The sequence below is a fragment of the Magnolia sinica genome, chromosome 4 (genome assembly GCF_029962835.1).
Source record: "Magnolia sinica isolate HGM2019 chromosome 4, MsV1, whole genome shotgun sequence".
Lineage (NCBI taxonomy): Eukaryota > Viridiplantae > Streptophyta > Magnoliopsida > Magnoliales > Magnoliaceae > Magnolia > Magnolia sinica.
Genome location: NC_080576.1, coordinates 21,526,532 through 21,554,383, shown reverse-complemented (window position 1 = coordinate 21,554,383; position 27,852 = coordinate 21,526,532). Strand labels below are relative to the sequence as shown.

At 39.2% G+C, this 27,852-nt stretch overlaps 1 protein-coding gene across 1 annotated transcript in view; it reads left to right on the top strand.

Moving 5' to 3' along the window:
- Positions 1-3,211: 3,211 nt before the first annotated feature.
- Positions 3,212-27,852, top strand: part of LOC131242735 (uncharacterized) — a 28,166-nt gene continuing 3,525 nt past the window's right edge. The window contains exons 1-10 of the mRNA XM_058241567.1: positions 3,212-3,505; positions 6,535-6,681; positions 6,807-6,921; positions 7,008-7,102; positions 15,654-15,757; positions 16,688-16,725; positions 21,787-22,022; positions 25,755-25,848; positions 25,972-26,162; positions 27,344-27,563. Of these exons, the coding sequence (XP_058097550.1) occupies positions 3,296-3,505; positions 6,535-6,681; positions 6,807-6,921; positions 7,008-7,102; positions 15,654-15,757; positions 16,688-16,725; positions 21,787-22,022; positions 25,755-25,848; positions 25,972-26,162; positions 27,344-27,563 (1,450 nt within the window). The 5' untranslated portion in view covers positions 3,212-3,295. The remainder of the gene's footprint in view (positions 3,506-6,534; positions 6,682-6,806; positions 6,922-7,007; positions 7,103-15,653; positions 15,758-16,687; positions 16,726-21,786; positions 22,023-25,754; positions 25,849-25,971; positions 26,163-27,343; positions 27,564-27,852) is intronic.

Here is a 27,852-nt window from a genome sequence, read left to right as displayed (position 1 = left end):
CAGCAAACAACAATAGAACAGAACAACAATTAACAATAAGATTTATATCACCACCAAATATATCAGAACCGTAGCCAGCAAACGGCAACAGATCAGAACAGCAAAATGGTTTAGACAGAGATAACAGGATGTGCGCAGTAGGAGGTGATTGGATGTAGTAGGAAGTGTAGTAGGCATCGGATGTACGTGCGAATGCAGTAGGTACAGACGTACGTGCGGACGGAAGTGATCTGACAGGGGCGTGCACAGCAGGAGGGGTCGGATGCAGCAGTTGTGAGTGCAGCAGGGGCGGGTGCAACAGGGGCGTGCAGGCTTGGGGAAGATCGGACGGGGGTGAGGAAGAGCGGACGGGGCCGGGGAAGATCAGACGGGGCTGTTAATGCAGTAGGAGCGTAGAAGGAGTGTAGAGGTGGTCCGAAACAAGTTTTTCTGACGTAGGAGGGGCCGGATCTGTCAGGAGATGGTATCGGTGATGAAGGAGATGCCGAATCAGGATCGTTATAACTCTGATACCATGAAAATGGTTGTTTGACGGATCATACATGCTTTCATCCTGTTATTCCCATAATGTAATGTGCACGGGAAACTTTGTGCTATAACTTTTATTATTAAATTTGACTAAGTTTTGCCAATCTCTGGCATTAAATATAGCTTTGCCCTGTAATTTTTTATTACTAATTTTGACTAAGTTTTGCTTATCGCTAGCATTTAATATTTCCCAACACACATAATTTTTTACATTTACACTCTGACATTCATCTTCACAGCATGTGCATAACTGGCAAGTGGTGTTTTTTAAATTGTTTGATACGGCTGTAGCAAGCTGGATGTCAACAGTTTCAGGAACAAAAAAGTTGTTTGGCCACCAAAGTGCTGAATATTTATTGGACGATTTAAGATGAAAAATATGTGGTGGATCTTTTTTATCAAACAGGCGTCCACGAGTACATGTGGATTGATTAAGTAATATGATATGGTGACTGATATCCAGCAAAGGTGTGTTCCACAATATTAAATGGCTTAACTTAAATGGCCATTATCTGTGCTGCTTAAGAGTTCCTGCCTATCAAGTGTTATATGGTACCACTGTATCAGAAAACTCCCCATTCGATTATGCAATTTAATAGTGCTTGCGTCTCAAGAGTCATGCACGGGCAGAACATCAAGTAAATCCCTCACGATCGCACCAACTCGTAAAGATTCTCCACCACTGCGAGTTGATTCATTTACCTACCCTTACTCGATTAACCAACGTGGGAGCGGATTAGGTACTACCCTCGCATGTTCGGAGCTCAGTACAGGCGGAGGCTCCGAGGGCTACTGAGGGTCCACCTTGATGTATGAATTTTATCCACACCGTTCATCTATTTTTTTATATCATTTTAAAATAGTGGACAAAAAATGAGGCAGATCCAAGTCTCAAGTAGACCACAGAGCAGGAAGCAGCGGTGCTAAGGTCGGCCACCATTGAAACCTTCTTAGGGTCCACCATGTTGTTTATTTTCCATCCAACCTGTTGATATGATCATATACACCTAGATGACGTTAAAGAACAAATATCATCTTAATCCAAAACTTCCGTGATCATTAAGAAATTTTCAACGGTAGGGATTTCCCTGCTGTGTGGTCCATTTGAGACTTGGCTCTTCGCTATTTTTGGGGTGGTAATCTAAAATGATATATAAAAAAAATATATGAACGGTGTGGAATTCATACATCACAGTGGTCCTTCAGTGGCACTCGGAGCCTCTGCCTGACCCGAGCTCCGAACCGGGGGTAGTACCTATTCGCGTCCAACCAACGCGTTGTGAGTCGGCTGCTGAGTTTTCGACCTTTCACAGGGGTTTTCTCGTCACAGTGAAATCTGTCCCGCAGCTCTCGTTATAAGAGGCCTCATATGCCACGCCACGCAAGACGATGCCGAGTACACGTGGGTTTTTAACCACACTAAGCTTGGCCGAATCTGGACCATTGGTCTGTTTCATCTCATTTTGGACGGACTAATTCCTACACAACCTCAAAAGTATGATCTGAACCTTTTCAATTGTGGCCCACATCTCAACGGCAGGGAAGATATATACAACACCAGTCCACATTCAACTGAGAAATTCAATAATGGTATTATGATGGATAGAACATGCGTGTCACGGTTCATACGCAACAACAACGGTCTGGATTAGCAAATGGCTGGCCCCACCCCACTTATCTTGGAAACCGTGCTTGCTGTCAAAAGACGTAGACCGCGCATAAGATATAATTCCTCTTTTGAAATATATAAAACAATGAGATACTCTGGCAGAGTGCAATTGTTGATACTCAGGCACTTTGAAGTTAGAAAATGCATACGTCTCCCAGATGGGATGGATCAACAGCCAAAATTATACTTATTTGATTATCTGACTGTCTGATTGGTACACTTTTATTGGATGGTTGAAATAAAAATATCTAATGGTCCAATTTTGGTAAACAACTGTCAATAAATCAGAGGTTAGGATAGGTCAACCACTATGATTTTATGGAATTTGGATACAGAAAGTGGGTTATACAATTTTAGCGGATTTGACAGGAGTAAACGTTTGCTACGTTTACAATCCAAGAGTACCTGTATATCAGGTATCGAATGCTGGCGGAGTATCAAATGACCCCCTTAATAATCGGACGCTAGTTTCCTGCAAGGCCCACAACACCTGTAACCTAAATCCCTACGGGACCTACTGAGATATCCTTGTGAGATCCACTCCGTCCATCAGTTTCTTTAGATGATGATAGGGTCTGAACCAAAAAACGAGGCGGATCAAAACTCAAGTGGCCACACGAAATGAAATAGTTGGGATGGAAACTCCCACTATTATAACCTTTCTCAGCCAACCATGATGTTTATATGCCATCCAACCCGTTCATAAATTGACTCCTACCAGGATAAATCGGAAATACAAATATCAACCTGATCCAGAACTTTTGTGAGCCCAATAAGGTTTCAATGGCGGGAGTTTCCATTTCCACTGTTTTCTGTCGTGTGGCCCAATTGAGGTCAGATATGTCCCATTTCGTCAATGTCAAGCTAAAATGAGATGGGGAAACCGATGGACGGAGTGGATTTTACATGGACATCGTGGTAGGCCCCACAGGTTTTTTTTTTGGTTACAAGGGATTAGTAATGGGATACGGTAAACTCGCGTCCATAACAATCCTAGTAATATCTTCCGCCTCTCTCAAAAGAGAAACACTCACTCTGCCGTCTCTAGCAGAGCCCAAGATCTCGCTTTCCCATCTTTCTGTCTTTCTAGGGCGGGAAATGGCGCCACCATCGGATCAGCCTCCTCTTCCACCGGCGGAGCCACAACAGAGGCCGCGCCAGCAGCAGCCGCAGAGTTTCGGGCAGATGCTCTCGGGCATCATACGGATGGCGGTTTTCTGGTATTTCGCGATGAAGTTCTTCTCTCCCAAAAAGCCCTCCGATCCTTCCCAACTCATCTCTAATATCTTCCAAAAGGGCGAGCCTCTTGTCAGTTCTCTCTTCTCTCTCTATCTCTCTATCTGTCTCTATATCTATAATTTCAGTAGTTATTATCTATGCGATTAGTGTCTGTCATGCTTTTCCCCATCAAAACTCGCAAAACCCTAAGCACGCGTTTTAGTGTTCTTTCAATGGGTGGTGATGAAAGAAAAATGAATTTCTTTAGTCGAGCGTAGGGTCTGAACAGTGCTGCTAATAAGATGGAGAACAACTTACGGTGATCTCAGCGCGGATTCTAGGCCACAGTCAGGCGAAATCTGAGCGTCCATTTTTTGGGTTCGGAATTGTTGGTAGGTGGTTGAGATCATGTAGAGTTTTTTTTTTTTTTTTTTCCTTCTGGTGAAAGGGTGAGGATTGATTCGATATTGGGTTCTTGCTCCTGAGGAGGAGGTGGCGGTTGAGTTAGAGGCTTCTGGTTGATTGGTAGTGGGGATTCGTAGATTGGAATTAAGTGTAATGGCTTCAGGAGGAGTGCTAAATGTACTCATCTGTGTGTGATGTGCAGGGTGTTTATGGCACATGAGTGAAGTTGGGGCCATTCATGACATACCTCCCACTTTGAGTCTGTCCTAGTTCAAAATTCAGGTTGGTCCACTCATCAGACAAACCACATGCTTGCAATAGATGTGGACTGACTGTTGGCGGTTTTGATGTAACAGTAATTTTCTCTGACAAGTGTGATGCGCTTGATGTGTAGGCCAGCCTGTTTTTGGGCCATGTCATACTCAAAGTGAACCTTAGTTGATGAATGGCATGGGTCTTACTTATGTAACTTGAAGACCCCCTGCTATGTGGGCTTCGGATACCCATGCAAGTTTCTCAGTAAACCCTAGCATTGATCATGGGGAGGTTTCTCTATCAATCTTTTGGTGGTTGGGAAGCATTCTGCCATTGGGATGTTGAGGCGATTTGGTGTCTTCCTCTATTGAAGGAAGAACCCAGCTATGTCTTTGTTGTGTCCACTTTGATTTCGTGCATTTGGTCCCCTTATGGCAGGAAAGATCAAAAGAGAGCTTGGTCCTCTATCTTTGCCGTAAATGGTTTGCCTTTGGAAAATGTCACACTGACTTGTTTAAAGTTCTTGGTATCAATGTTTTAACCAGGACTGGATCCCCAACTCATATTTGTGGGAGGTTTGGTCCCGCCTCTATACAAAGTGGCCCTTGTTATGGTTTTGTACACCCCAAGGTCTAGGGTTCGAGGAGTTGGTCGCACTATCATAAAAAACCACTGTCCAACTAGTCAGAGACCTGTTTTGGCCCAGAAATGTTGTCAACCAAAAAATAATAGAAGTGAATGAATTTAACAGGTAACTTGTGCACCAGCACAGTGGTTATGGTGTCTGATTTTGGAGTAGAGGTTGTGGAATGTGGATTTGAGTTTTTAGTAGTGATATTTTGTTTTTTCCAATAAAGCAGTTACCTAATTGACCCGAGTTATAGTGACTGGGCCCTCTTTGGTTGTTCGTTCCGGTCTGTCTGTCTGGTCTGATTTGGGTTTTAGACTGGTTAATATTGCTGTGCTGAATACCTATTATTCGTGTTTAGCATTCGATATGCTGTGGCTCATCCTTAGTTACTTTGACATGGTTACATTGTTTTCTTTGTTATCAATCCCCCAAAGCATTGTTTGATTTACTGTCTATTTCACACTGCTTTTGGCTTTATATTGTGTTGATTTGAGGTAACTGCTTCGATTCAGTGGAAATGACCAAATCATAGTACGTCGTTTAACATCATATTGAAGGACTCATTCAAATTGCGATCATGCTACTTTTTGGGCCTGTTTGGCCAGACCGATCCCACGGTATTAGGAGGGATGGGATCGCAATATGCCGGGATATGCATGACGAGCCAAACAGACCCGGTGAACTTGTCCCGGGATATAAGCAATCCCATGGATCTTAAAACAATCCACTGACATTACCATCATTACCTTAAAATTGATCCCATCCCTTGGTTGGACGGATTGGAAGGTAAAATCCCGGGATATGCTGGGCGTGCCAAACAGACCCAGTGAACTTGTCCCGGGATATAGCAATCCCATGGATCTTAAACCAATCCACTGACACCACCATCATTACCTTAAAATCCATCCCATCCCTCCTAATCCCATGGGATTCGCCCGGCCAAACAGGCCCTTATGGTGGGCCTGAAAGAACTATAAATACAATTTGATGGCCAATTTCTCATTTTGAATACTTAGGAAGTTAATCAAAAAGTCATGTGGTCTTCCAAAGGGCTTGGAGTAGGGTAGTCTATTGCGCTATGGGGCTTAATACCTTTCATGGTTGTAATAGGGAATCTTTTGATGCTAGTTGGGGGGGTAGGCTCGGCCTTGTTCTAATTTGATGGTTCCTCATCATATTTGCCCTCTTGCATGACTAAGTGGGCTCTTTTGTGTCCTGATGTTTCTTTTTACTGTAAAATTTTTGCTGCTTAAGAAAAAGGAAGTTAATCATGATTTTTGGGCATCTGGATTCTAGACACACTTTAGTAACATGAGTAGCAAATGAAGCTAACGTTTCTTTCTCATTTCTGTGCAAATAACTTTGGAATAAGTGCACCTTTGCGACCGATATTTTCAACCAATTTTTTTTTTTAGCTTTTATACTCCCGTAGATTTTATCCTTTTTTTTTTTTTGTTTGTTTGTTTGAAAGATGACGAACATTGTAATAAAAGGCAAAAAGAGAAATACAGAGAGCGCGGGGCCGCTGAAGAAGCGGACCAACTACGCTCCCGTAGATTTTATCTTTTGCCAAGCAATCATGAGAACATCATGTCAAAGTATGTTGGACAAGACAGTGATAACGATGATGGTTCTTTTGAACTATTATATGATACTGTGGTCAGTTTTTCTTCTTAAATATCGGGACACGTTGTCATTTCTTTATTTTCAAGTAACCTTGTTCCCGGCTGATCTCTCTCTCTCTCTCTCTCTCTCTCTCTCTCTCTCTCTCTCTCTCTCGTTGTTTCACTCACTAATTTATGTTGATTATGATTCTATTCTTGATTAGGACATGTGGCTTTATATTTCTGAATATGAAAAGTTCAACGACTTTGGTAACGAGGGTGCCCTTGTTTGGCATGAGACAAATGTTCCGTATGCAGTTTGGGGACGAGATAGCAGTAGGTCTCATTCGTTGAAGTATTATCCATCGGAGGTATTGCCAATAGTACTATTCAGATATCATTTTTTCCTGTGAAGTTTGACATGGTGGAAGGCTTTCTTTGTCTCCAAATTCATTGTTGTTATATGAAATAATGAATCTTATGTAATCCATTCCAGGCTGTGAAGAATAATGGGAGCCTGTATGCACATGTTTTCTTTGCTCGGTCGGGTTATCCTCCAGATCCAAATGATCCTGAATATCAGCCTTTGTCTGCATTTGGGAGGACACACTGTAAGATTCCCTTTTTTATCAATTGGTCAAGCTCGTGGAGTAGAATCCAGCATTCATGCAGTTCCTTTTTCTTTCCCTGATTTCAGCCATCGTGGCATACTTGCCCAAGTCAAAATCAGATAAAAGAAGGAGCCTATTGGGAAGTTCCAAAGAATCTGAAGAGGTTGAACCGTCTTCTGAGGTTTGTTCTTTCACTCAGTGTTCTTTTGTCCGTGTTAATGGTTCTGAACTCTTTTTATTTTTTTAATGATGTTCCTGTCTCTTCTTTCTCTTAATTTTCAATTGTGTGCTTCCTTTATTTCCGGGCATTTAATTGCATGTGGACATTTTGATATGATTGTGCTGCTGGATTTTTTTTGTCCTTGACATCATAGAAATTTATTCTCTTTCATGGCTCTACTTGCTCAGGAGAAGTAACATGTAGCAAGTTTTGCGGGCGGTTGTTGTCAAATCTTTATGGTAAATTTTAGGTAGTATTCGTTGAGAAAATGCTTGTCGGTTTGATGTCTGATGATGAATTAATTACTTGAGCATGCGATCTAATCTTTGTTCCATCTTTTACTCAATAGTAGCTATCTTGCTGGAAAACTGTAAACAACTGTAAACAAATGCCTTTGCAGGGGACTAAAGATCCTGTGGAAGTCCCATAACAAAGTGTTGATCCATTCAGACAGAAATTGAGCTTAATCTTCCCATGAGCTGCAATTAGTTTTAGGAAAAACAACGATCAGTGACACAATATGGTTTTGCATGGATGGACAAGTGTAAAGCAAGATGGTTTTAGTTCAAGAATTGTAAAAGTCCACATGCATGCAGTTTCATGTTTTTCAATGTTGCAGAAAACAGTAAAGTTTCCTGCAGTTTGGCCTCATCAAAATGAGGTCGCATCTCAAATAATTCTAGCTTTCAAGTAAAGCTTGCCTGAGCATTAGAGGCACATCTCGAATTTAGATCCCCATTTAGCAAGGTTTGTCATGGGCTTATCCACTGCATCCCAAAGTACTGTGGGTTTTTAGTACCTGAGTTTTCACATGAGTATAATCTTTAGTTTTTTGTTGTTGTAAAGTGATAATGGGTTAGGACTTACGTGATATGGATATGATTCTAAGTTTTCCAATGGAGTTTTTATTTCTTTTCATTTTTTTACATTCAATAATGAATTTACTAAAAACTAACAAACAAGTGCTACATCAAGACACAAGAAAGATCGATCAACCCTCTTTGGACAACAAATTAGCCATATGGATCTGGCCCTTTTCATCATGAAAGATTCCTCTGATACCACATAGCCACGCATGAATCCTTAGAGTTCAATTTCCTAAGAGGGTTTCACAATGGATCACATTTTCAGCTTGTTCTTCTCATTTAACAATTAGGGGTTGTTTGGATGCCTATAAAATCCGTAAGTTGTAAAGGGATTACATGGGCTGTTTGGATACCCGCATTTGCCTATAAAGGCTTTACAGGCCGTAAATACATTACAACTTCTAGCTATAATCTGAAACATGGCAAAAAGCTTTTTTCGGATTACAAGTAAAGTCTTTACAGCTAAAAAGACAATATACATGATAGAACATGATGGTTGATACACACCTGTGATGTGTGAGGCTCACCGCAATGTGTACGGTACATCCAGTTCGTGTGCTTTCCTTAATGCTCTCCTATCCTATGGCTTCCCCCACCAAAAAAAAAAGCTCGATTGATCATCAAATAGACCACACAAGAGGGAAGGATGAGACATTCATCATTAAAAACTTCTAGATTGCATTTGAGGCCCACTATTATGGGTGGTGGATATCCAATCCGTCCAGTTCGTGTGTACTTTGATGCTCACCTAGGGCCCAAAAAAATCAAGTCCTTTTTGTGCGATTTGCCAAACTTGGCTGGATTTACTGCCCTAAGCTCTATGTGGTGTGAACACCTACTTTATACATTGTAAACACTTAGCCAAACACAATTTTTTTACCTGTAAACAGATTATCACTTAAAAGCCATACAAAATAGCACGAAAACAGTTTACACCGAAACTATTTTCAGGTCTAAAGTAGAGTGTTTACAACCTAAAACTTTACATGCATCCAAATGACCCTTAAGAAACTAGAACCCATTAAAACACAAATTGAATGGTGGAACCCCTTGAAATTCAGTCCTAGATAGGGCTGCAATGAATATCCATTTACTTGTTCACCCGACATTTCTGACATGCGAAAATCGGATACGGATATGTAATTTTTGCTCTGTTCAATTTTTTTTTTTTTTTATAAACGCAATCACCCAATTACTCGACTTCTAAGCGGGTCAAATGCGGATACTACGGATATTACCATATTCTTATCCACTTACCCAATTACGACATAGCATTTTCATAATTTAACCAATAGTTCTTTTGACTAAAATATTAAATACTAATATACGATGCATTATATTTTACGGTGTTGATTGATATGTCAATATATATGGTGTTGATCTATATTGACATAGATAATGAAGTTGATATGGTGACAATTGCTATTATTGGCTGTATCTTTTGTCAAAGTTGGCAAGTTTTTGTAGTGATGCTTTATGATTTGTAGTTTGATATTAGCTAACTGTGTTATGGAATTTATTTTATTTTTAGGTATTTTTGTTAATTTTATTAGTTATTTCACTTAAAAAAAAAAAAAAAGAAGATATTAGTTGGATAGCCGATTACCCTAATATCCAACTTACATATGACATCTTTGCATAATATCCATATCCAACCTATATCCAACTTATATTTGACTTCTTTGAACAATATCCGGTTCCGTATTTGTATCCAATATCCAAGTCTGATGTCGGATATGGATATTGAAATATCTAACCCGTATTTGGCCTGTTTACAACATTAGTCCTAGACATGACCCACTTTATAAAATTGCTCTTCATTCTACCCCCATCTCACAAATCGGTTCAATGCCATTCTTGAAAATGGACTTATTTTTGCTCTTTATGAATTCCTCAACAAATCAATTGGACCATAAGCCAAAGGTTTTATCCCCATCTGTGAATGACCAATGCCGCGACTCTTTTACCACATCCACGAGCTTATGATGAAAGGTCAAAGAGGATCCCAAATAGATTGAGGAACGGCCCCAAATCTTTTTTTGTCATCCTAGGCAAAGAAATAAATGAACCTTTCTTTATCGCACATGTTAGGATGTCTGCGCTTCTATTTTGTAGGTGATCAAGAGTGAGGAGCCGGTCGGCTTGGTTGTGTTTGTTCGCATGAAGCTTCCACCCCAGGTGGCATCAAATACCCCCCAAATGAGAGCACATGGCAAAATTCCCCCTTTGATTTTTAACTTATGTGAAAAGAGTGACTTTTAGGAGAACAAGCCACTCAAGTTTCATATCCAAACTTTCACATCTTCTCCCTTCTGGGTGTAAATACTTAATTAAAGGATGCCAAACGGCTGGTGTGTGCTCATCTTTCCTATAGTCAATATTTCGCATCGCTCTTCCTCTAATGACTTCAAAACAATAATTTACTAGAGTCTTCCTCCAAAGAGCATTTGCTGAAGAGGCTCTAATTTGGCTCTCTTAATCCCCCACAACCCCAAACCTGCCTTCTTATTTATTTATTTATTTATTATTATTTTTTAATAGATTTTTGGACCTCCTTCCAATTGATTAAATGATACTTTTGCTTCTAATTCTTACCTTCCCAATAAAGTTTACCTTGAATTCTTTTCAATTTGTTCGTGAAAACCTTTGGCATCTTTGAAAAAAATGTAGTAATCCAAGAGAGTGATGCGTCTGCCGAACTACAAAGTTTGCATTTGCTCCCGACAGAAATCCCGAATGAGTATTAGGGAAGATTCCTTTTTGCAACCCAATCTTCTAGTCAAAGTTTCTGCTCTACCATTCTCCATGGCTATCCTGACCATGCCACTTTTCTAAGATTATCTTGGACATGAGAGACCATCTCAAAGCATCTTGGAATGCATTTAAGATTATCCACTTGATCCTCGGAAGCCTTGCACAATGGCAACATGGCATCAGCGATGAGTAATGCTAACTTCTAGGGATCCCAACTTAATAATGTCAAATATACCACACTCAGTCAAATAATCTACTAAGACCTGCAACTATAGTAAGCAAAAGGGGCGAGAGAGGATCTCCTTGAAAAAACCCTAATATGGGAGCAGTTCACAATGGTTGAATAGGACATAGTGGATATAAATTCCTTTATCGACTTCCACAGTCTTTGGATCCCATTCTAAGGAGGTAAGGGAGGGAATCTTACTCAATGTGAATGTCCTTCTCCACGTCTACCATGTACAAGTTGCCCAGACCTTCATTTACCTTCCTGGAATGGATATTTTCATTTGCCACAAAGACTCCCTTTAGAATTTCGTGGCTGTTCACAGAAGTGCCTTGAAAATGTGATTCTACCTTAGGAATCATTCCCCTAGGATGACAACACAAGGGGCTAGAATTTGTAGGCAATCCCCTCTAGGGTCTAGGCTAATTGGCTGAATGTGCTTCACCTCAGCCTCTCTCCCCTTTGCGATAAGCAATAAAAATGTTGCATTGATTCCTTTATTTAGCTTTTGAATGATAATGAAATTCTACCATCAATTTCATTATATCCCTTTCATCACGTCCCTTTGAGAGTGGAAGTATGCAAATGAGAATCCATCTGGCCTTGGCATTGTCATTGCCAGGTTCCTTCACAACCTTTTAATCTCCTCTCCATCAATTTCTCTCTAACCACTCTGCCTCATCACCTGATATCAAATAAAATGGAAGGTTGTCAAGAGTTGGAGGGATGAATCCCCCCTTTGAGTTAAGTTTTCAATATATAAAACAAGTGAACGAGGGATGAAGTTTTTATTGCAATGTTCACCACTCTCACAAAACTATAAGCCATGTAAACTGAAACTGACTAGTCATTCCAGGTTCCTCAAACTCAAAAGCGCGAGTGTAACTGGTTACTATCACCAAATTGACACCTATATTTTTGCTTCTCAAGTAATCTTTGGTCCAATCATCATTTATCCGCGTGATGTAAATGTGAAGAAAGGTAAGTTTAGGAGATGTTGCTGGTGCTTGCATTGGGGTACTGCGTATTTGGGATCCGAAGAGGACCCAAATGAGGCCTAGTGTGAGGCTCATTATAACCCAAGAACAGCCATGATCCAGTCCCAGTGTCTGTCTTGTGGACATATATCCAAAAGTAGCTTCTAGCAGCAGCAAAGAAGCGCTTGTGTGCAGCATTTGAAGATCAAAGGAAAGGGCCGACCCCTTGCTAACATTGTCCCATCAATAACATCTCATGACATCACTCAAAAGGGCATTTTATGTGTGGGTAAGCAAGGGTTTTTAGTCTTGTAAAGGATTCCAAGTCCACGTGGATGTTGAACTGTTATTCCAAACTTTTCATTTGCTATCTAAGAGTTGTTGTTCTAGTGTTATAAAGATTAGGGGGAGTTTTCCTGTTATCTAGAAAAGTATGAAGGGTTGTTTATCAGCCACAATAGATAGATTAGATGAACATTTGTTGTATGTTCTGGCCAGAAGACAAAAATGTGGGGATGTTTTGGGTCTTGTTGGATTCTTTTGAATGCTTTTTTGTTAATGATAGTTGATCTTCTCTTCTTCTTTATGTTGGTTACGCATGAAACAATGGTATTTTAAGGTTTATGTGCTGGAAATCCATTATAGTTTCTGGAATTTGCACATGCTGGAAATTCTGGTTGAAGGCTGAATTTGTTTGAGAATTCTTACCATTTCAGTTTACATGCTTATTTTGTTGAATATTTGCTGCCAGTAGGTCTAGTTGTGCTGGAATTGAAATCATCTGTTGCGTTTTGTGAAGTACTGCAAATACCCAGATCTTGTGGTGGGAATAGCAGTGGGCCTATCCTATATCATTGTAATTAAAGTGGCAATCTAATGGGATGGTTGATCCACAGATCAACTGCATTACTTTGCTGCCGGTAGGCCACCTTGGTGTCCATCCAATTCTAGATTTGCATTCCTTTCTATCTGACATCAGAGATTTGCATATGATATATTGTGGACTTGCATATGATATTGGTAAAATATCTTTCCCAAACATGTGTGTTGTGTTGAAAAGATGAAGAATCCAGTGATCACCTAATTCTACCATTGCCTTCTGGTTAGGGAGGTTTGGGCTGCTTTTTCTTTTTTCCTCCTTTCTTGGTTGGGGGTAGGATGGCCTTTCAGTACATCCACTGGAAAAATAGTTACAGAGTGGTTGGCCACTCCATTCAAGGTGTAAGGAGACCATGGAATATGTGTTTCTTTGGGATATCATGGGGAGTGTGGAAGGAAAGAAATGCAAGTGTCTTCAAAAATTCAGTATCATCGACGGCATGTTTAAAAAGAAGAATCCTGCACATGATCATAAATTGGGCTCTTTCAAGATGGGAGCTCCAAGGATGGTCAAAGGCAGACCTCGTGTAATGGGCGTAACAGCCGTTATGAAATAAAACTGACCCATAACTGCCGTTAATGGCTCGTTTTGCCCCTTATAAAGGCCATAACCATTGTTTTAAATAGCGCGTAGCGTATTTCGTAGCATTCAGCCCCCTATAGCGTGTAGCGTAAGCTGCACGATACTTTTTTTTTTTTTTATATTAAAAAAATAGAAAACATATAATACATTGTAAGAATAAATATGAAAAAAATGCAAAAAAAAATAAAATGGAAATGTCTACACATGTTTCATTTTTCAAGTAAAAGCAAGCCAATTCACATATTTAAACTAAATCAAATTAGTAGCACATCAAAAACAAAAAATTCCCAATTGATAGTCATTTAACCATAATTTACTGAAAAAATAAAATTCACAGATGGACAGTATACACTACTGAGTAGACAGTTGGACACCATATGCAGTTGGGCCATGCCATACACACATCACAGTGGGCCCCATGCATGTGGGCCATGCCATACACACATCACAGTGGGCCCCACACATGTGGGCCATACCATACACACACCATAGTGGACTCCATGCATGCGGGCTATGACATAAAACACTACAGAGGACCCCACAAAGAAAAAAATTGAAAAAAATGAAAAAATAACCACAACTTTCCAACATAAATAAAAAGAAAACCCATTAGCAATGATTAAAGGGCCAAAACATACCTTGAATAGAGATTTAATCAACGGAAACTGATTTTTTTGAGCTATGTATCCATGCGGCTGCGAAATGGGGGAAATGTGATTTCTCCATTGTAATAAGATGCTCCCATGGGGTCGATTCAATGCCCAAAATTTCGTCTTCAAGGGGCCTTTGGATCGAGAGAATCGAAGTTCTCCAGGAAGCTTGTTGTGGCAAATGTGACATCGAGATAGGGCTTTCGAAAGAAAGCCTTTGTAACCTTTTAAGTTAAAAGGTTTTTATTATTATTATTTTTTAAATATGAGTCTCCCACCATCTCCTAAGAGGAAAAAAGCCTCATCCGTACATTTGGAGGCCCATTTTTGAATGGTTTAGATTGTAGAAAAGGTTAAATGAGCACATGTTTATAATCTACGCAGTGCCACGTGTGTGAAGGATGGTCTGGATAGATCTGCATGTTGCCACGTGTGAGAAATATGAGTCACCACCATTTTAAAACACTTTACAAATTCACAGAACAAATTACATCTTTTATTTTAACCAAAATGGAGCATGCTCCGGAGGCGTACGCTATTCGCAACGCTACAACGCTATTCACAACACTGGCCGTAACGACCTTGTAATGGTCTGTAATAGGGCAAATACAAGTTTTTTGGATTTTTTTTTTTCAACATTACTGGACATGTTTTTTAGAGTTTTTTTTTTAATAATAATAAAAAAGAGACCGTAACGGCCATTATGGGGGCCGTAACAGCCATTATGACCTGCATTGTAAAAGGTAATGGTGGTGGCCGTTACCGTTATGGGATACTTTATCGGGCGTGTTTGCAATGAACCAAGATTTGATGGTTCATGATGGCTGGCAGATATTGTATCCTCCAAGTGCTTTTCAGTTTTGGTCCAATGTTTTAAGTGACGAGAAGGTCACTTTGTGTGTGGGCCGAATCTTTTCTATTGGTTTATTGAATAATTTAATGAATCGACAATATTAAAAAAATGTCAAGGTACTCAGGTTTCCTTCATCAGGTTATTATTATTTGAAAGATACCAATTTATTAAAAAGACCAAAGGGCCAAAACAAAACAGAACAGCGATATACAGACATTTACAAGACCATAGGCCACAGGCCACAAATTAAAAAATACTTGAAATTACAAAGCATCCCACATAGGAGAAGAAAGAGAGCACTCTTGCAACTGGGGACAGACTGCTGCCCACTCTATAATAGAGCATTATAGAGGTCAAAACAAAACAGAACATCAATATACAGACACTTACAAGACCCTAGTCTACAGGTCACAAAGAAAAACACTACACGATATTACAAAGCATCCCACATAGGAGAAGAAAGACCCTAGTCCACAGCTGCCCACTCTATAAGAGAGCACTCTTCCTTCATCAGTTTATATTGTATGTCTTGATGCATGTTCTGTCAACGTGTTATTTTTGTGACATATCTCACCCAATATTACTTGAAAGTTCAGCTCCAAGAACTGGTCTAACGTGATATTGTTCCCGAATTACAACTTACTCCAAAATCTGGTCTGTAATGTAATCTGTCCTGTGGCTACACGATTTTTTATTAGTCTTTGAAGATTTTTGTTTGTTACAGGCCATGGATGAAAGTCTCGTTGATTCTAAAGATGATGGACCTATAGAATGGGTTTCATATTGGAAACCGAATATTACAATTAATCTAGTTGATGACTTCACAAGGTATGTTTTCCTGTTGGTATCAAGTTTGCACTTTTTGCTGATGGTGTCAAAGTATGGCCATGGGTCACTCATGTCATGACACACGCTTCTTCATGTATATGCATAGATTCTCCAGTTTGTTTATGATTCATTCTGATTTTTTGGAGTATGCAAGCACATGTTTGGTTGGAAATGCTACTGGAAGCTAGTTGATGAGATTTTATCACATGGTTCATTTTCTTGAGATTTATGGGAGTCTTTATTCTGAGAAATCTAGCACTTAGCTGTATGCATATGAAAATCCAGATGACTCATAATGCCTGTTTTTGAAGGTGACTCTTTTGGCGTCACTGCCTGGAAATGAAGAGTCTGGCTTCTTACAGATTAGCATATTGGATTATGGATTTTTCTTGTGGATTAGATGTCTAGTTATGTTTTTTATGAGTTTAACAAGATAGCAGACTCTTTATGTACTAGATAAGCTTTGCCATTTGCACCTCTTCTTTATTCATTGTTTGTAAAAGATCTTAGGAATCGAATTGTGATGTTACATATCCAAGGTTAGATAAAATTTGCCTTAAGGCATAAAAAGTAGTAAATTTTAACTTAGGAAGTTGGCAAGGAAAATGGTTCATGGAAGTTACTATCACATGCATTACACTCAACTGTTAACATATATCAAATGTCGAAAAAAAACCATATATCAGTTGTGGGTGATGAATTTAATGTGACTGATAGGCCTAGTGATAATAGTATTTATTTCACCAGAAAATTTTGATTCTTAAATGTTATTTGATGCTTCTACCAATCATATTTTCGGAGGTTTAAGCGCAAATACTAAGTTTTTATTTTATTTTATTTTAATTTTTTAACATATTCATTCTATATTTTTCTTTTCTTATTATGAGTTATTTAGTATGGAAATATTAACTCTTGCAATGTTGTTTGCAGATACCCCCATAATGCTATTCCACCAAATATTGCTGGTTGTATCCTTTATATTATATTGTTCAGTTCATAATTTCTTCAACAGTGTTTTATGACTCTGTCACTATAATTTGCTTGTTGATGCAGGCAAGTCAATCAGTACTCTATGCCCTTTGGGAATGAAATCGCAAAATGTTATTTTTTATCAGATTTTTGTTGTGCACTGAAGTTTCATAATTTATGTCATGCTTTTGTGTTGTTTTATAATGTATCAAAGCTTGGTACTCAGTGATGTATGATCGATTTGTAGGAAGAAGAGAATCAACAGACAAAATTCAAAGAAGCTAATTTTTAGGGTTTTCTCCATCTGCAAAAATATCTTATCTCTAAAACCTAATTTTCTTTGTCCAATATTCAAAGCCATATGGACCATGACATCTACAGAACCTTGTATATATTCAAAACAGGGAATCCTAACCTAGAATAAATCTCAGCCACTAAACGTTGGCTGATCCGAGCCCTTGATTTCTAACTTTAAAAACAAAATGTATTGCAGCAATTCTTTAGCAAACACTGCAGTTTGTACTTTTTGTTTGGAAGGTGATGATTTTATTAACCCAAAAGGGAAAAGAAAGGTAAGATGAGAAGAAAGTGGAGGCTGGACCGAGTGACCCTGTCACGAGTCCCTCTCTAGGTAGCCTGCAAGTCAGCAAGTGGCCTCATCGTCTTATGACCAGCCATGGAGAAATGGGCTCCTAAGGAAGTTTTTTTTTTGGAAAGATGAAAGGAAGTTATAGTTGATTAATCTCAAAGATACAATTTGAGAGCCTCCAAGGCGCTGGGAAGTAGTTAGAGAGCCACTGGGAAGCTCACTTAAGAGTATCCCTAGATTATCTTTCCTAATAGGAAATGTGATGATCGGAGAAGGCCTTTTCTTAGTGCCAGAAGAGAGGCTCCACTGGATCCCGCCTCCCTTCGAGGGTCCAATATTACTGCGACCAAAACTGTCTCATCCTTGTGTTTAGGATTCCTTAGATCCCTGAGGGGCTAGAATTGCACAAAGAATATCCTACTGAAATTAAGCTCAAGGAACCCGGACTCGGGTGGGTTTGAAGAGGCATCCAGTTCTAAGGAGGAGGAACTTGCTTCCCAATCTTGCACAAGGGTTGAGAAAGATGACCCATATGAATTTTAAGGCCATATCCTTGGTGTAACAATCCTTCATATTCCTTTCTACCACCTCAATCCAAGTCCTTTAAGATCCTCTCATCTTTTTTGTTTTCCATCCCTTTTAACCTGATCATTGTTTTCCTCCTTAGCCGAGCCATCTCCGGACTTTGTTTAATGCTCCTAATGCACTTCTTCCCAAATCCATGAGGTAGTGAGTTTAACATTATACAATTGATATATGCATCTAGCATATTACCTTTTTCCCTTTCTTTTTCTTGAGGGGCTGCCCCTCTCGGCGAGATTTGGAAGTGTATTAGATGAACTTTAAAAATCAGTAGATGGATTCCTACGCCCATATATAGTTTTACAAATTGGATTCAGGAATTCATTACATGTTTGGAGGGTCAGAATATTGTATCTGTAATGGCTGATACGAGTCCATATCATATCTGTACCGATCAAGGTGTTCAATAATGGTAACAGTGGCCATAACGATCACTGTTATTATTGTTGCGATGTGGGCCGTAGCAGCTGTTACGACCATTAAAAAAAAGAAAACTGTATTGGTCCTGTAAAGGACTGCTATGGGCTCGTAATGGCTGTTACATGATTGCTATGGGCTTTTGTTTTGTTTTTTGTAACGGCTGTTATGGCCTTGTAACGTGTAACAGTTCCCACCGTTATCATTATGTAACCATTTTTGAATACCTTGGTATCAACCATGGTTGATATGGTATGTAGTGGTGAAACAGCCAGAAAAAAAAATTGGTGGTTGCATCTAGTACCACTATAACGGCGTTGATATGGACCCATATTGGCCTGTGCAGGCATAAGAATCCTTTTTTTGCCATATTTTCCCTTCAGATTCTCTATTTTTCCGCCTATTATCTTTGTTAAAAGCATAAAGGAAGTTTAGAAAGTCATTTCCAAATTCCAACTATAGACCTATTGTGAAGATCAACACACAAGATTTAAAGTTGTTTTAAGAATTGAAGTAGGAGCCTTGTGTATGTGAATGTGATTCAAATTTTTTTTTTTTTTTTTTGAAAGACGATATATTATTAAACCACCCAAAGCAAACAAACAAAACCAACAAAAAGAACAACAAAAGGGAAAAAAAAAAAAACTATACAACAACCAACCTCACAATTGGTCAACCCCAAGAAAACCCCCAAAACTCAAGGCACTCAATCCCTGAACAGACAAAGGACTCTGCAGTACACTCTGTTGACAGAAGCTCTCATATCCAAAAACATAGATTATTTCTCTCAAGCCAAAATAGACTGGGGAACAAAAAGAAAAATGATGCATCAGTTATTCCTGCCCAGGAGACCCCATATTCTGCATGCCATGATCGGAAGAGACCTTCAACATACTCTGGCATCACCCTAGGACCCCCAACCATTTGAAATACATAGCTCAAAATCTCCGAGGAAAAACAACAACAGATGAAGACTATTGAAGAGATGATTAATGGACTCTTCATCTTGGAGACAGAATGCAGGTGTTGGGCAAAACCATACCCCTGAGAAACAATCTGCCACCAAAATGTCCTTTATGGAGCTTAGGGAAGCTAAAGACGGAAAGGAGGACCTAAGAGAAGAGGTCATACACAAAGGGTCATCCCAAAATCCGATACTCACCATTTCTGGAAGCAAACCTAAGTTCTGAAAAGATTTTCATGGCCAATTTTACGATTCCTTTCCACAGGAAAAGAGGACTGATAGAGAGGAAAGTTGTCTTCCAACCGCCTGCGATCAAACCATATTTTGTTGTAATAACGTAGCTCCAAAAACTAGAATTCTCCAAAGCGAACCTCTAGAGCCATTTTCCCTGGAGAGCCTCATTAACCAAATCAAGACGCCTTATCCCAGACCCTCCCTCTGCATAGGGGGATCAAACCTCCTCCTTGATCACCAAGGGGAACTTTTTAGAGGAGCCCTCTTGCCACAAAAAGTCTTTTCGAAGTTTATCTATGCGATCAATGACTGACTTAGGCAAGGGAACAAAGACATTATATATATATATATATATGTATATATATATTGAAAGATATCGAAAAATTTATTAAGAAAGCGTCGAAGCGAAAGAATACACGCCCAACAACTAAAAAACTCAAAAAAACAAGGCTAAGACTTCTTTAACATAAACCACCCATTTGGACACAAGCCTTTTAATTTTGAAAATTACTTCATTCTCCCCTTCTATGATATTTCGAAAGCAGCGCCCATTCTTGGCCCCCTCAGATGACCCACAATATCACCATTATGAGCAACCACCACTCCACTTTCCGCATCACACACACATGCTCGTTTGGTGCTAGCCTAGCAAGAGAAGGCAACAAACGTTGGAGCGATTGAGTGCCACACCAAGTATCCATCCAAAATCTAATATGAGAGCCCGACCCAACTTTGAAGGAGATGCCTCTACTCACCAAATGATACATTCCCATAATTGATTTCCATATGCTCAAAAGCTCTGTAAGTGGATGAAACCTTGACAAACCAACCTCCCTCCTGCATCTCGTATTTAGTCACGATCAGATTTCTCCATAACCTCCCTTCCTCCACGCCGAATGTCCAAATCCACTTCTCGAGCAGAGCCAAGTTCGTGAGATGGAAAGGTTCTTCCAGACCTCCTCCCAAGTCCCATCTTAGATGATGGAACTTTCTCCCTTCGGTGTCTCCATGCCAAAGAAAATCCCTTCTCATCTTCTCAAGCTTGTCCATAACAAATTTCGGGCACTTGAATAACAACATAAAATACAATGACATATTGGCGAGCGCGGACTTTATCAACGTAATACGGGTCCCTAGAGACATTCCTGCACTTCTGTACAAAATTTTGGCTTCTAGGTTTAGTGAGTGCATCTCCAAAGTTATATCGGAAAATCAAGGGACCTTTGTGTCGGGAAGACAAATTCTAGATACCTTCTTGATAGCTCATGAATGTGTTGACTCTATTTTCAGGGAGAGGAAAAACGGCCTCATTTGCAAATTGGATATCGAGAAGGCTTACGACCATGTGGATTGGAATTTTTTGGATTATTTGATTGGGAGGTTGGTCTGTGGCAACAAGTGGAGGGGCTGGATCAAAGCTTGCGTGCAGTTGGCCTCTTTCTTGGTGCTGGTAAACGGCTCTCCTAAAGGATATTTCAAAAGCTTTCGTGGTCTTTGGCAAGGCGACTCTTTATCGTCTTACCTATTTGTGGTGGTGGCTAAAGGCTTTTGGCAGGATGCTACAAAAAGGTGAGGAAAATGGTCTCTTCTCTGGTTTTCAGTTGCAGAATGCATCGGGCAGTATATCTCATCTCCAATATGCAGATGGCATGCTCTTTTTTTGTGAGCTGAAGGTAGAAGATGTTTCGAACTTGAGGAAGATTCTAGTGTGTTTTGAGGCAGTATCGGGGTTGAAGATAAATGCTGCTAAGTCAGAGATGCTCGACATACACCTAGATCACGGGGAGTTGTCTTGAATGGCCCTTGCTTTTGGATGCCAGACTGGGTCCTTCCTCTCTGTTTGGGGAAACTAGACATAATATTAGGGCAGGTTAGAGAGCAAGACCTTGATGAGAGTAATCCTGCCTCCTAGAGAAAGTAATTTGCTCTTCCAAGGGGAAAGCTTTCTCTCCATATGCTCTCTGATTTTGTCCCACAGTTGAAGGCTGGTTTCCCCACATGTGATTCATGGAATGATTATTTGACAATATATCATTTAGAATTGTGCACATTAGACAAATAAATTGCATTTTTTACACTATAAAAACTAAAATAGCATATATTATATGCTCCAGGTCGCTGTCCCTAAAATAGTATATATTATTAGCAAATGTTTAGAAGGAAATTGCATCATTAAATAAACTTGTTAAATTGTATCCTTGAATAAATCTCGGTCAATCTTGATAAATTCAATGATGATAGCATTGGTTTTCTTCCTTAACCATAAGATTTCAGACTTGAATGTTGAGCATTCTACTGGGAACTACTACCCAACGGTTTTCTTCAATGAGTTTTGGCTGCTAAGGGACAAGTTGATACCACTCAATGATACAGTGACCGAATTGCTGCTAAATTTAGAGCTGGGTCCCATTAGCATGACAAAGTGGCAACTATTCTTACAGATTGATCAATCATTCCAGATTCACCGAAGCTATGGAAGTATGCTCGAAGGCGAGGCTGATCAACTTAAGGTACTGTTGTTCTTACTGTTGTGTATAAGGCAGTTATGTTGGTAGGCTGTCTAAACCAGTCTGTATCTTATCTCATCGATAATTCAAAACAAGGCTTAAAAACTTGATGAGACCGCAATTTTTTTTTGTCCAGTAGGGACTCATTTGAGTGCTTGGATCATTTTTTCTTGGAAAGTTTATGTTGTATGATTCTTTTGAGTCTCTGAGTACTCCTGTATTGTGGCGTTACAGATGGAGTTCAACCCCTTCAAATAAATCAACATCTTGTTTGAGTCAAGAGGGTAGGCGCTGATAAGTGCCTGAATTCTTGGACCTCAGAAAACTTGTCCTTTTCAGTTTCTCTGATGGAAGTTTCATGTAACTGTTATTGTTTTCAGTTTCATTGTTACTATTATTGTTGGCCACCCTAGCTGCTCCAAACCTATTGGGTAGGGGCTTGAGGCGTAAACCTCTTTTTGAGAAGAGGCGGCTGCTTCAATTTACCTTGGAAAGTACCATCCTTAATGGATGAATATTATCCTTTCTTTTCGAGGAGTGGTAGTTCTTATTTTGTCACCATCATCATCTAAGCCTTATCCCAATTAATTGAGGTTGGCTACATGAATCCTTTTCCGACCAGGTATTGTTGGTCTGTGTCGCTTGCGGCGGATGCCCTGGCCAACTCTTGCCCATTTCTTACTGCACCTGGGTTCCGATGCCGCGCGTTGCTTACTGTGAATGCCCTAGCATGAGTTTGGAATGTCATATTTTGTTTGTTTTCATGTTGGAAATTATGGCGTAAGTTTGACACAGGCTTCCAACCTGATGCAACACTCCTTTATCCAGCCCTGGGACCAACAGTGAGAGCACAAAACTCCTGCAGGTGCAACAATAGTTCTTATTTGTACATAGATATTAGTTTAAGCTAAAATAATTATGTATTACCTGGGTTTCTTATTGGTTAATCGTATTCTCTCTCTCTCTCTCACTCACTTTTTATAAGATTGCTTAGTTCTCTTTTCGTCCTTTCCTTTTCGTCCAACTCTCCTTCATCCAGTGTTTAGATTTTATGAAATACTTCAAATGTTAGAGGAACTGTATGATCCCCAGCCTGTGGATACGTTTAATCATCGTCTTGAGTTGTACAAGTCCATATTTTGATGACTGAAACCATTGATTGATGGAATCCACTGTGGATGGTCCAGGCCTTAAAAAAATGCTGATTGGAAGATCCTATCAGCCAGTCTTTGCCTCTTTTTCCCATTGAACTTACCTTCTACTACACACACATAACAACATGCATCAAAGGGTTTGTGCATGTTTTATCCAAGGTGGATTCCATCAGGTCAACAGTCTGGATCACTGCACTTTGGATCCCTCTTGTAGGAACTAATTAGTTGATGATACAGATCCTTAGGCTGGGGATTGTATCATCAATTTTATCATCTTAGCCTTTCTCCTAGTAATTTGGATTGACCCTTAAATGGCAGATTGGCATAGGTTCTACAATCATCTGTCTGCCACCTATCAACTTTCTTATGTACTTGGGCTGTTGGAGAGGCTCACGTTCTTGTGTCTAGGTCAGTGTTTTAAAATAGCACGTATTGTATTGTGTAGCGTTCGGCCCTCTATAGCGTGTAGCGTAAGCTACAGGATACTTCTCTTTTTTAATCAAAGTAATATAAAAATATGATAAATAGTAAGGATAAATAAAAAAACAACAAATTTTTATTTTTTATTTTTTATTTTAAATGCCTAAGAAATGCTTCATTTTTTCATGTAAAAGCATGTGCAAAACAAGTGATTAATTATCACTTATCAAAAGCCAATCCATTTATATTTAAACCAACTGTGGAGCGGTGGCCCGCATGGTGGTTCTATCAACCCTAAAAAACAATGGACAACCACAACATAGAAAACACGACCACCACTATCATCACGTGGACACTATACAGGATAACCACTACACACTGCACAAATGGTTGTAGAACAAGCTTATTCTATAATATTGCATATTACCACACCCCCCTCCCAAAAAAATAAAAATAAAAAATGAAAATACTCCCTAAATCAATATTAAATCAATCACAATGAATTAGAAGTTATTAACTGAGATAAAAGAGTAAAAGAAATACCTGTATTTAGCTTTAAATGAATTAAAAAAAAAATGCAAATCTTCAGTTCCACAGCCGTACGAGCTTAAAATGGGGAATCTTGAAGTTCTTCTTTGTTTGGGTTCCAATGTCCATGCAACTTCAGCTATAAGACCTTCTCACAGGGCCAATCATTGCCCTAATTTTTCGTCTCTAATGGTTCCTTGGATTGGAAGAATCGAAGAAGTTTGGTGGAAAGAGGGCTTGCCGTCGAGGGTATTAGGGCTTTCGAAACTCTCTTTTGAAACCCATTTCTTTTAAATCATTTTGAGAAAATGTGAGTATGTGAGTTAGGCACCATTTAGAAAACTCATAAATCTTCAGCAATACATGCATAGGCCCTTGTATAGATGGTTTAGACTATCTGATATGTGTACATGTACAGATATTCTTCATCAACAATAGGACCCACCATTTGGATAGTCTGGATAGCTCTAAATCATTGTCACATGTGAGTGGTGGTCACCAACATTTTACATCTACAGCTAAATTAACATACAAGTAGAACATTAAAAAAATAAAAAAAATAAAACTGGAGTATGGTGTAACATGCACTACGTAGCTTGTAGTGTACACTACAGCCATGTAGCATACATTACATGGGAAACATGCTATTTACGAACGCTACATAGTGTAGGCTATGCTATGTATGTAGTGTACGCTACGTGCTACGTAGCAACGCTTTTAAAACAGTGGTGTAGATGAAGTAGCATTCATGTTCATCTGTTTTAGACGAAGAATTGTTTTAATAATAATAATAATTATTATTACTATTTTCTTGGGTAGTCAAGAAACAACACGTTCATAGGATGAGCCTAGCTGAGATGAGGATGCTGAGATGGATGAGAGGCAAGACGAGGAAGAATAGAATTAGAAATGATTCCATTTGAGGGAACTTAGCTTAGATGGTTTGGCCATGTGCAACAAAGACCAAGAACCCCACCACTTGGGAGAGAGTTGGTTCAAACCGAAGGCTCTAATAGGACAAGGGAAAGGTCCACAGGGATGTGGCTGGAGGTAGTAAGAAAAAACATGATGGTCTATGGCTTAACTGAGGACATGGTTCTTGATAGAGTGGATGGTGGAATAGAATTCATGTAGCTGACTACAATTAGTTGGGATAATGATGATTTTTTGTTTTTTGTTTTTTGTTCTTTTGTTTTTGTTTTTGTGTTCTTGGAGGGCCCTAGACATGCACCACAAATGCTGTGAGGGCCTTGAAGATTTGCATAATTGCATCACACAATACCCATCATCTTGGACAATATTTTAAACTGTGGTTAAAACATGTGGTGGGTGTAATAGACGTATGCACAATTCTTTGATATGACTTCAAAAATGTATAAGCTAAAATAATAACAAAAATAAAAGTTCAAAGATGATTCCATAACAACATGTGCATCTACTCTCTTCCACGCATTGAGGAGGCTTGATTTTTCCCACCCAACAATGGGTATCTGCAATCCAGATTGTGTCAAATATTAGTTCCCAAACCAATTTCATTGCATCTTGTTGATGCTGTCTTATTATGCAATTTTGGTAGAGGCATTTCAAGGTTCTTACTAGCTATTTCAATTTATTATGTTCTTTCTCATGTCAGAGGGTATTCTTGGAAGGAAATCCATATCTCCTGGTGATTACAATGGTTGTGTCTTTATTTCATTCGGTGTTCGACTTCTTGGCATTTAAGAATGGTAGGCTATGACTGCATTTTGAAGGTTTTTTTAATTATTTTTTTATATTTTTATATCACTTCAATCAATCCACAATGGCTTCTGTTTTATTAATGCTTTAATTGGTGTCTGTTTTGGATACAGATATTCAGTTTTGGAACAAAAACAAGTCCATGGAGGGACTCTCCGCTAAGTCAGTTGTCGTTAGCTTTATCTGCCAGATGATCGTTTTTCTCTATCTACTTGACAACGATACTTCCTGGATGATCCTTGCGAGCTCTGGCATTGGTTGCTGCATTGAATTTTGGAAAATTGGGAAGGCCATGCACATTGAGGTATAGTTTATGCTTCTGCTTGAAGCTTGGAGGGATCTTAATGATGTATAGGGAGGAGCTAAGCATGGTATACTCGAATAGATAAGTCTTCCATTGATGGTCAAAATTGTAAAACACAGACCTATCTCGGACAAATGATCTTCAATCTCTGAGTTTGACTTGGTTGAGTCCGTGAAAAGTGTGCCCATTGTACAAACTCATCCATTTGGGTTATATAATTGAAAATGTTTTAAGGCCTATATTGGACCCCGACCTGTTTCTATGGGCGATTCAGTCAAAACAAGTCGGTCCAATCCAGCTGACCCACAATACCCATTTGCAATCTGGGATGAATAAGATATATAATAGGTGGCAATTATATATATATAAACTGGTTTTAAAACAAGTGTGTTTGTGGCATGGTGGAATGTGTTGTCCTATTGATGAGATTGTAGATTCGAACCTTGCTTGTATTGCTTTTTATTCTTAAAAACAATCGAGCCAGTTGTAGAGAACTGAAATCTGACCCAGACGGATGTATCAGTTGGGTGGAGCGGCTTGAATGAATGGTCAATTCCCCAAAACAGTTTTTTTAGTGACCCAACCCATTATGACTGGTTCTGCCAAAATCAGTCTGACTGTCCGCTCCGCTCTGCGTTTTAAACGTCGATAGTTTGAGTTCAGATGTGGTACTTGGAGACTGTCTATACTGAGTGAATTGAGCTGGCTGAATTCCCAATCATTTGTCAATTTTTGCGAGTGATGATATTTTTAATCAGTCAATAATCAATGGAGCGTTTTTTTAATACTCACTATTCAGATGGAGAAAAGCTGATCCCCATCCCTAGTAACTAGTAGAGAGCCAATGCGGTTCCATAAGCTTATTTATTTATTTATTTCTTTTTTATGACGAATATATGATCATCATCCTCAAGCTCCCCATATGGTATGTCGGTAGAGAAAATGCATGTTGCTTGAATGTGCATTAGTGTGAAATTTGGATATGGTGTGTTGCAGACTGTGACATGATAGAGAATCTAAAATTACCATGTTCTTGACAGCATATTTGAAAACACAATCAGTTCTTTCTCTGTATTCCAACTCACAGTTTACAGAAATAGTTTGCTGTTCCCTTTTTTTTTTAGACATGTAGCTATCAACTACTGGATTGTAGATTTCTTATTCTCATCCCCTTTTTCCAGATTGACAGAAGCAGAACGATCCCCATGTTGAGATTCCGAGACCGTGAATCTTATGCCCAAAATAAAACAAAAGAGTATGATGATCTTGCTATGAAGTATCTATCCTATGTTCTTTTCCTCCTTGTGGCATGCTCTTCCATCTACTCTCTCATGTATGAGCGCCACAAGAGTTGGTATTCTTGGATACTCTCTTCCCTTACAAGCTGTGTGTACATGTTTGGTAAGTTCTTCTTCTTCTTTTTCTTCTTTTCTTTTCCTTTTTAAAAATTTTTTTTTTTTTTAGAATCTTCTTCTTTCAAATTTTGAGTTTTTAAATTTGGGATTGCAATTCAATCTCTATTTTCAAGGCAGGCTTTTGTTTCACAGAGTTGCATGAATCTTCTCTTGCAGCATGGCTCTTGCTTTAGAATCTCATGGTTCCAAGATACTTCAGTTTCTGAGTTATTTATTTATTTATTTATAATTTTAATTATCCTGCTTCCACACCCACTAACATTCCCTGCTGCTTC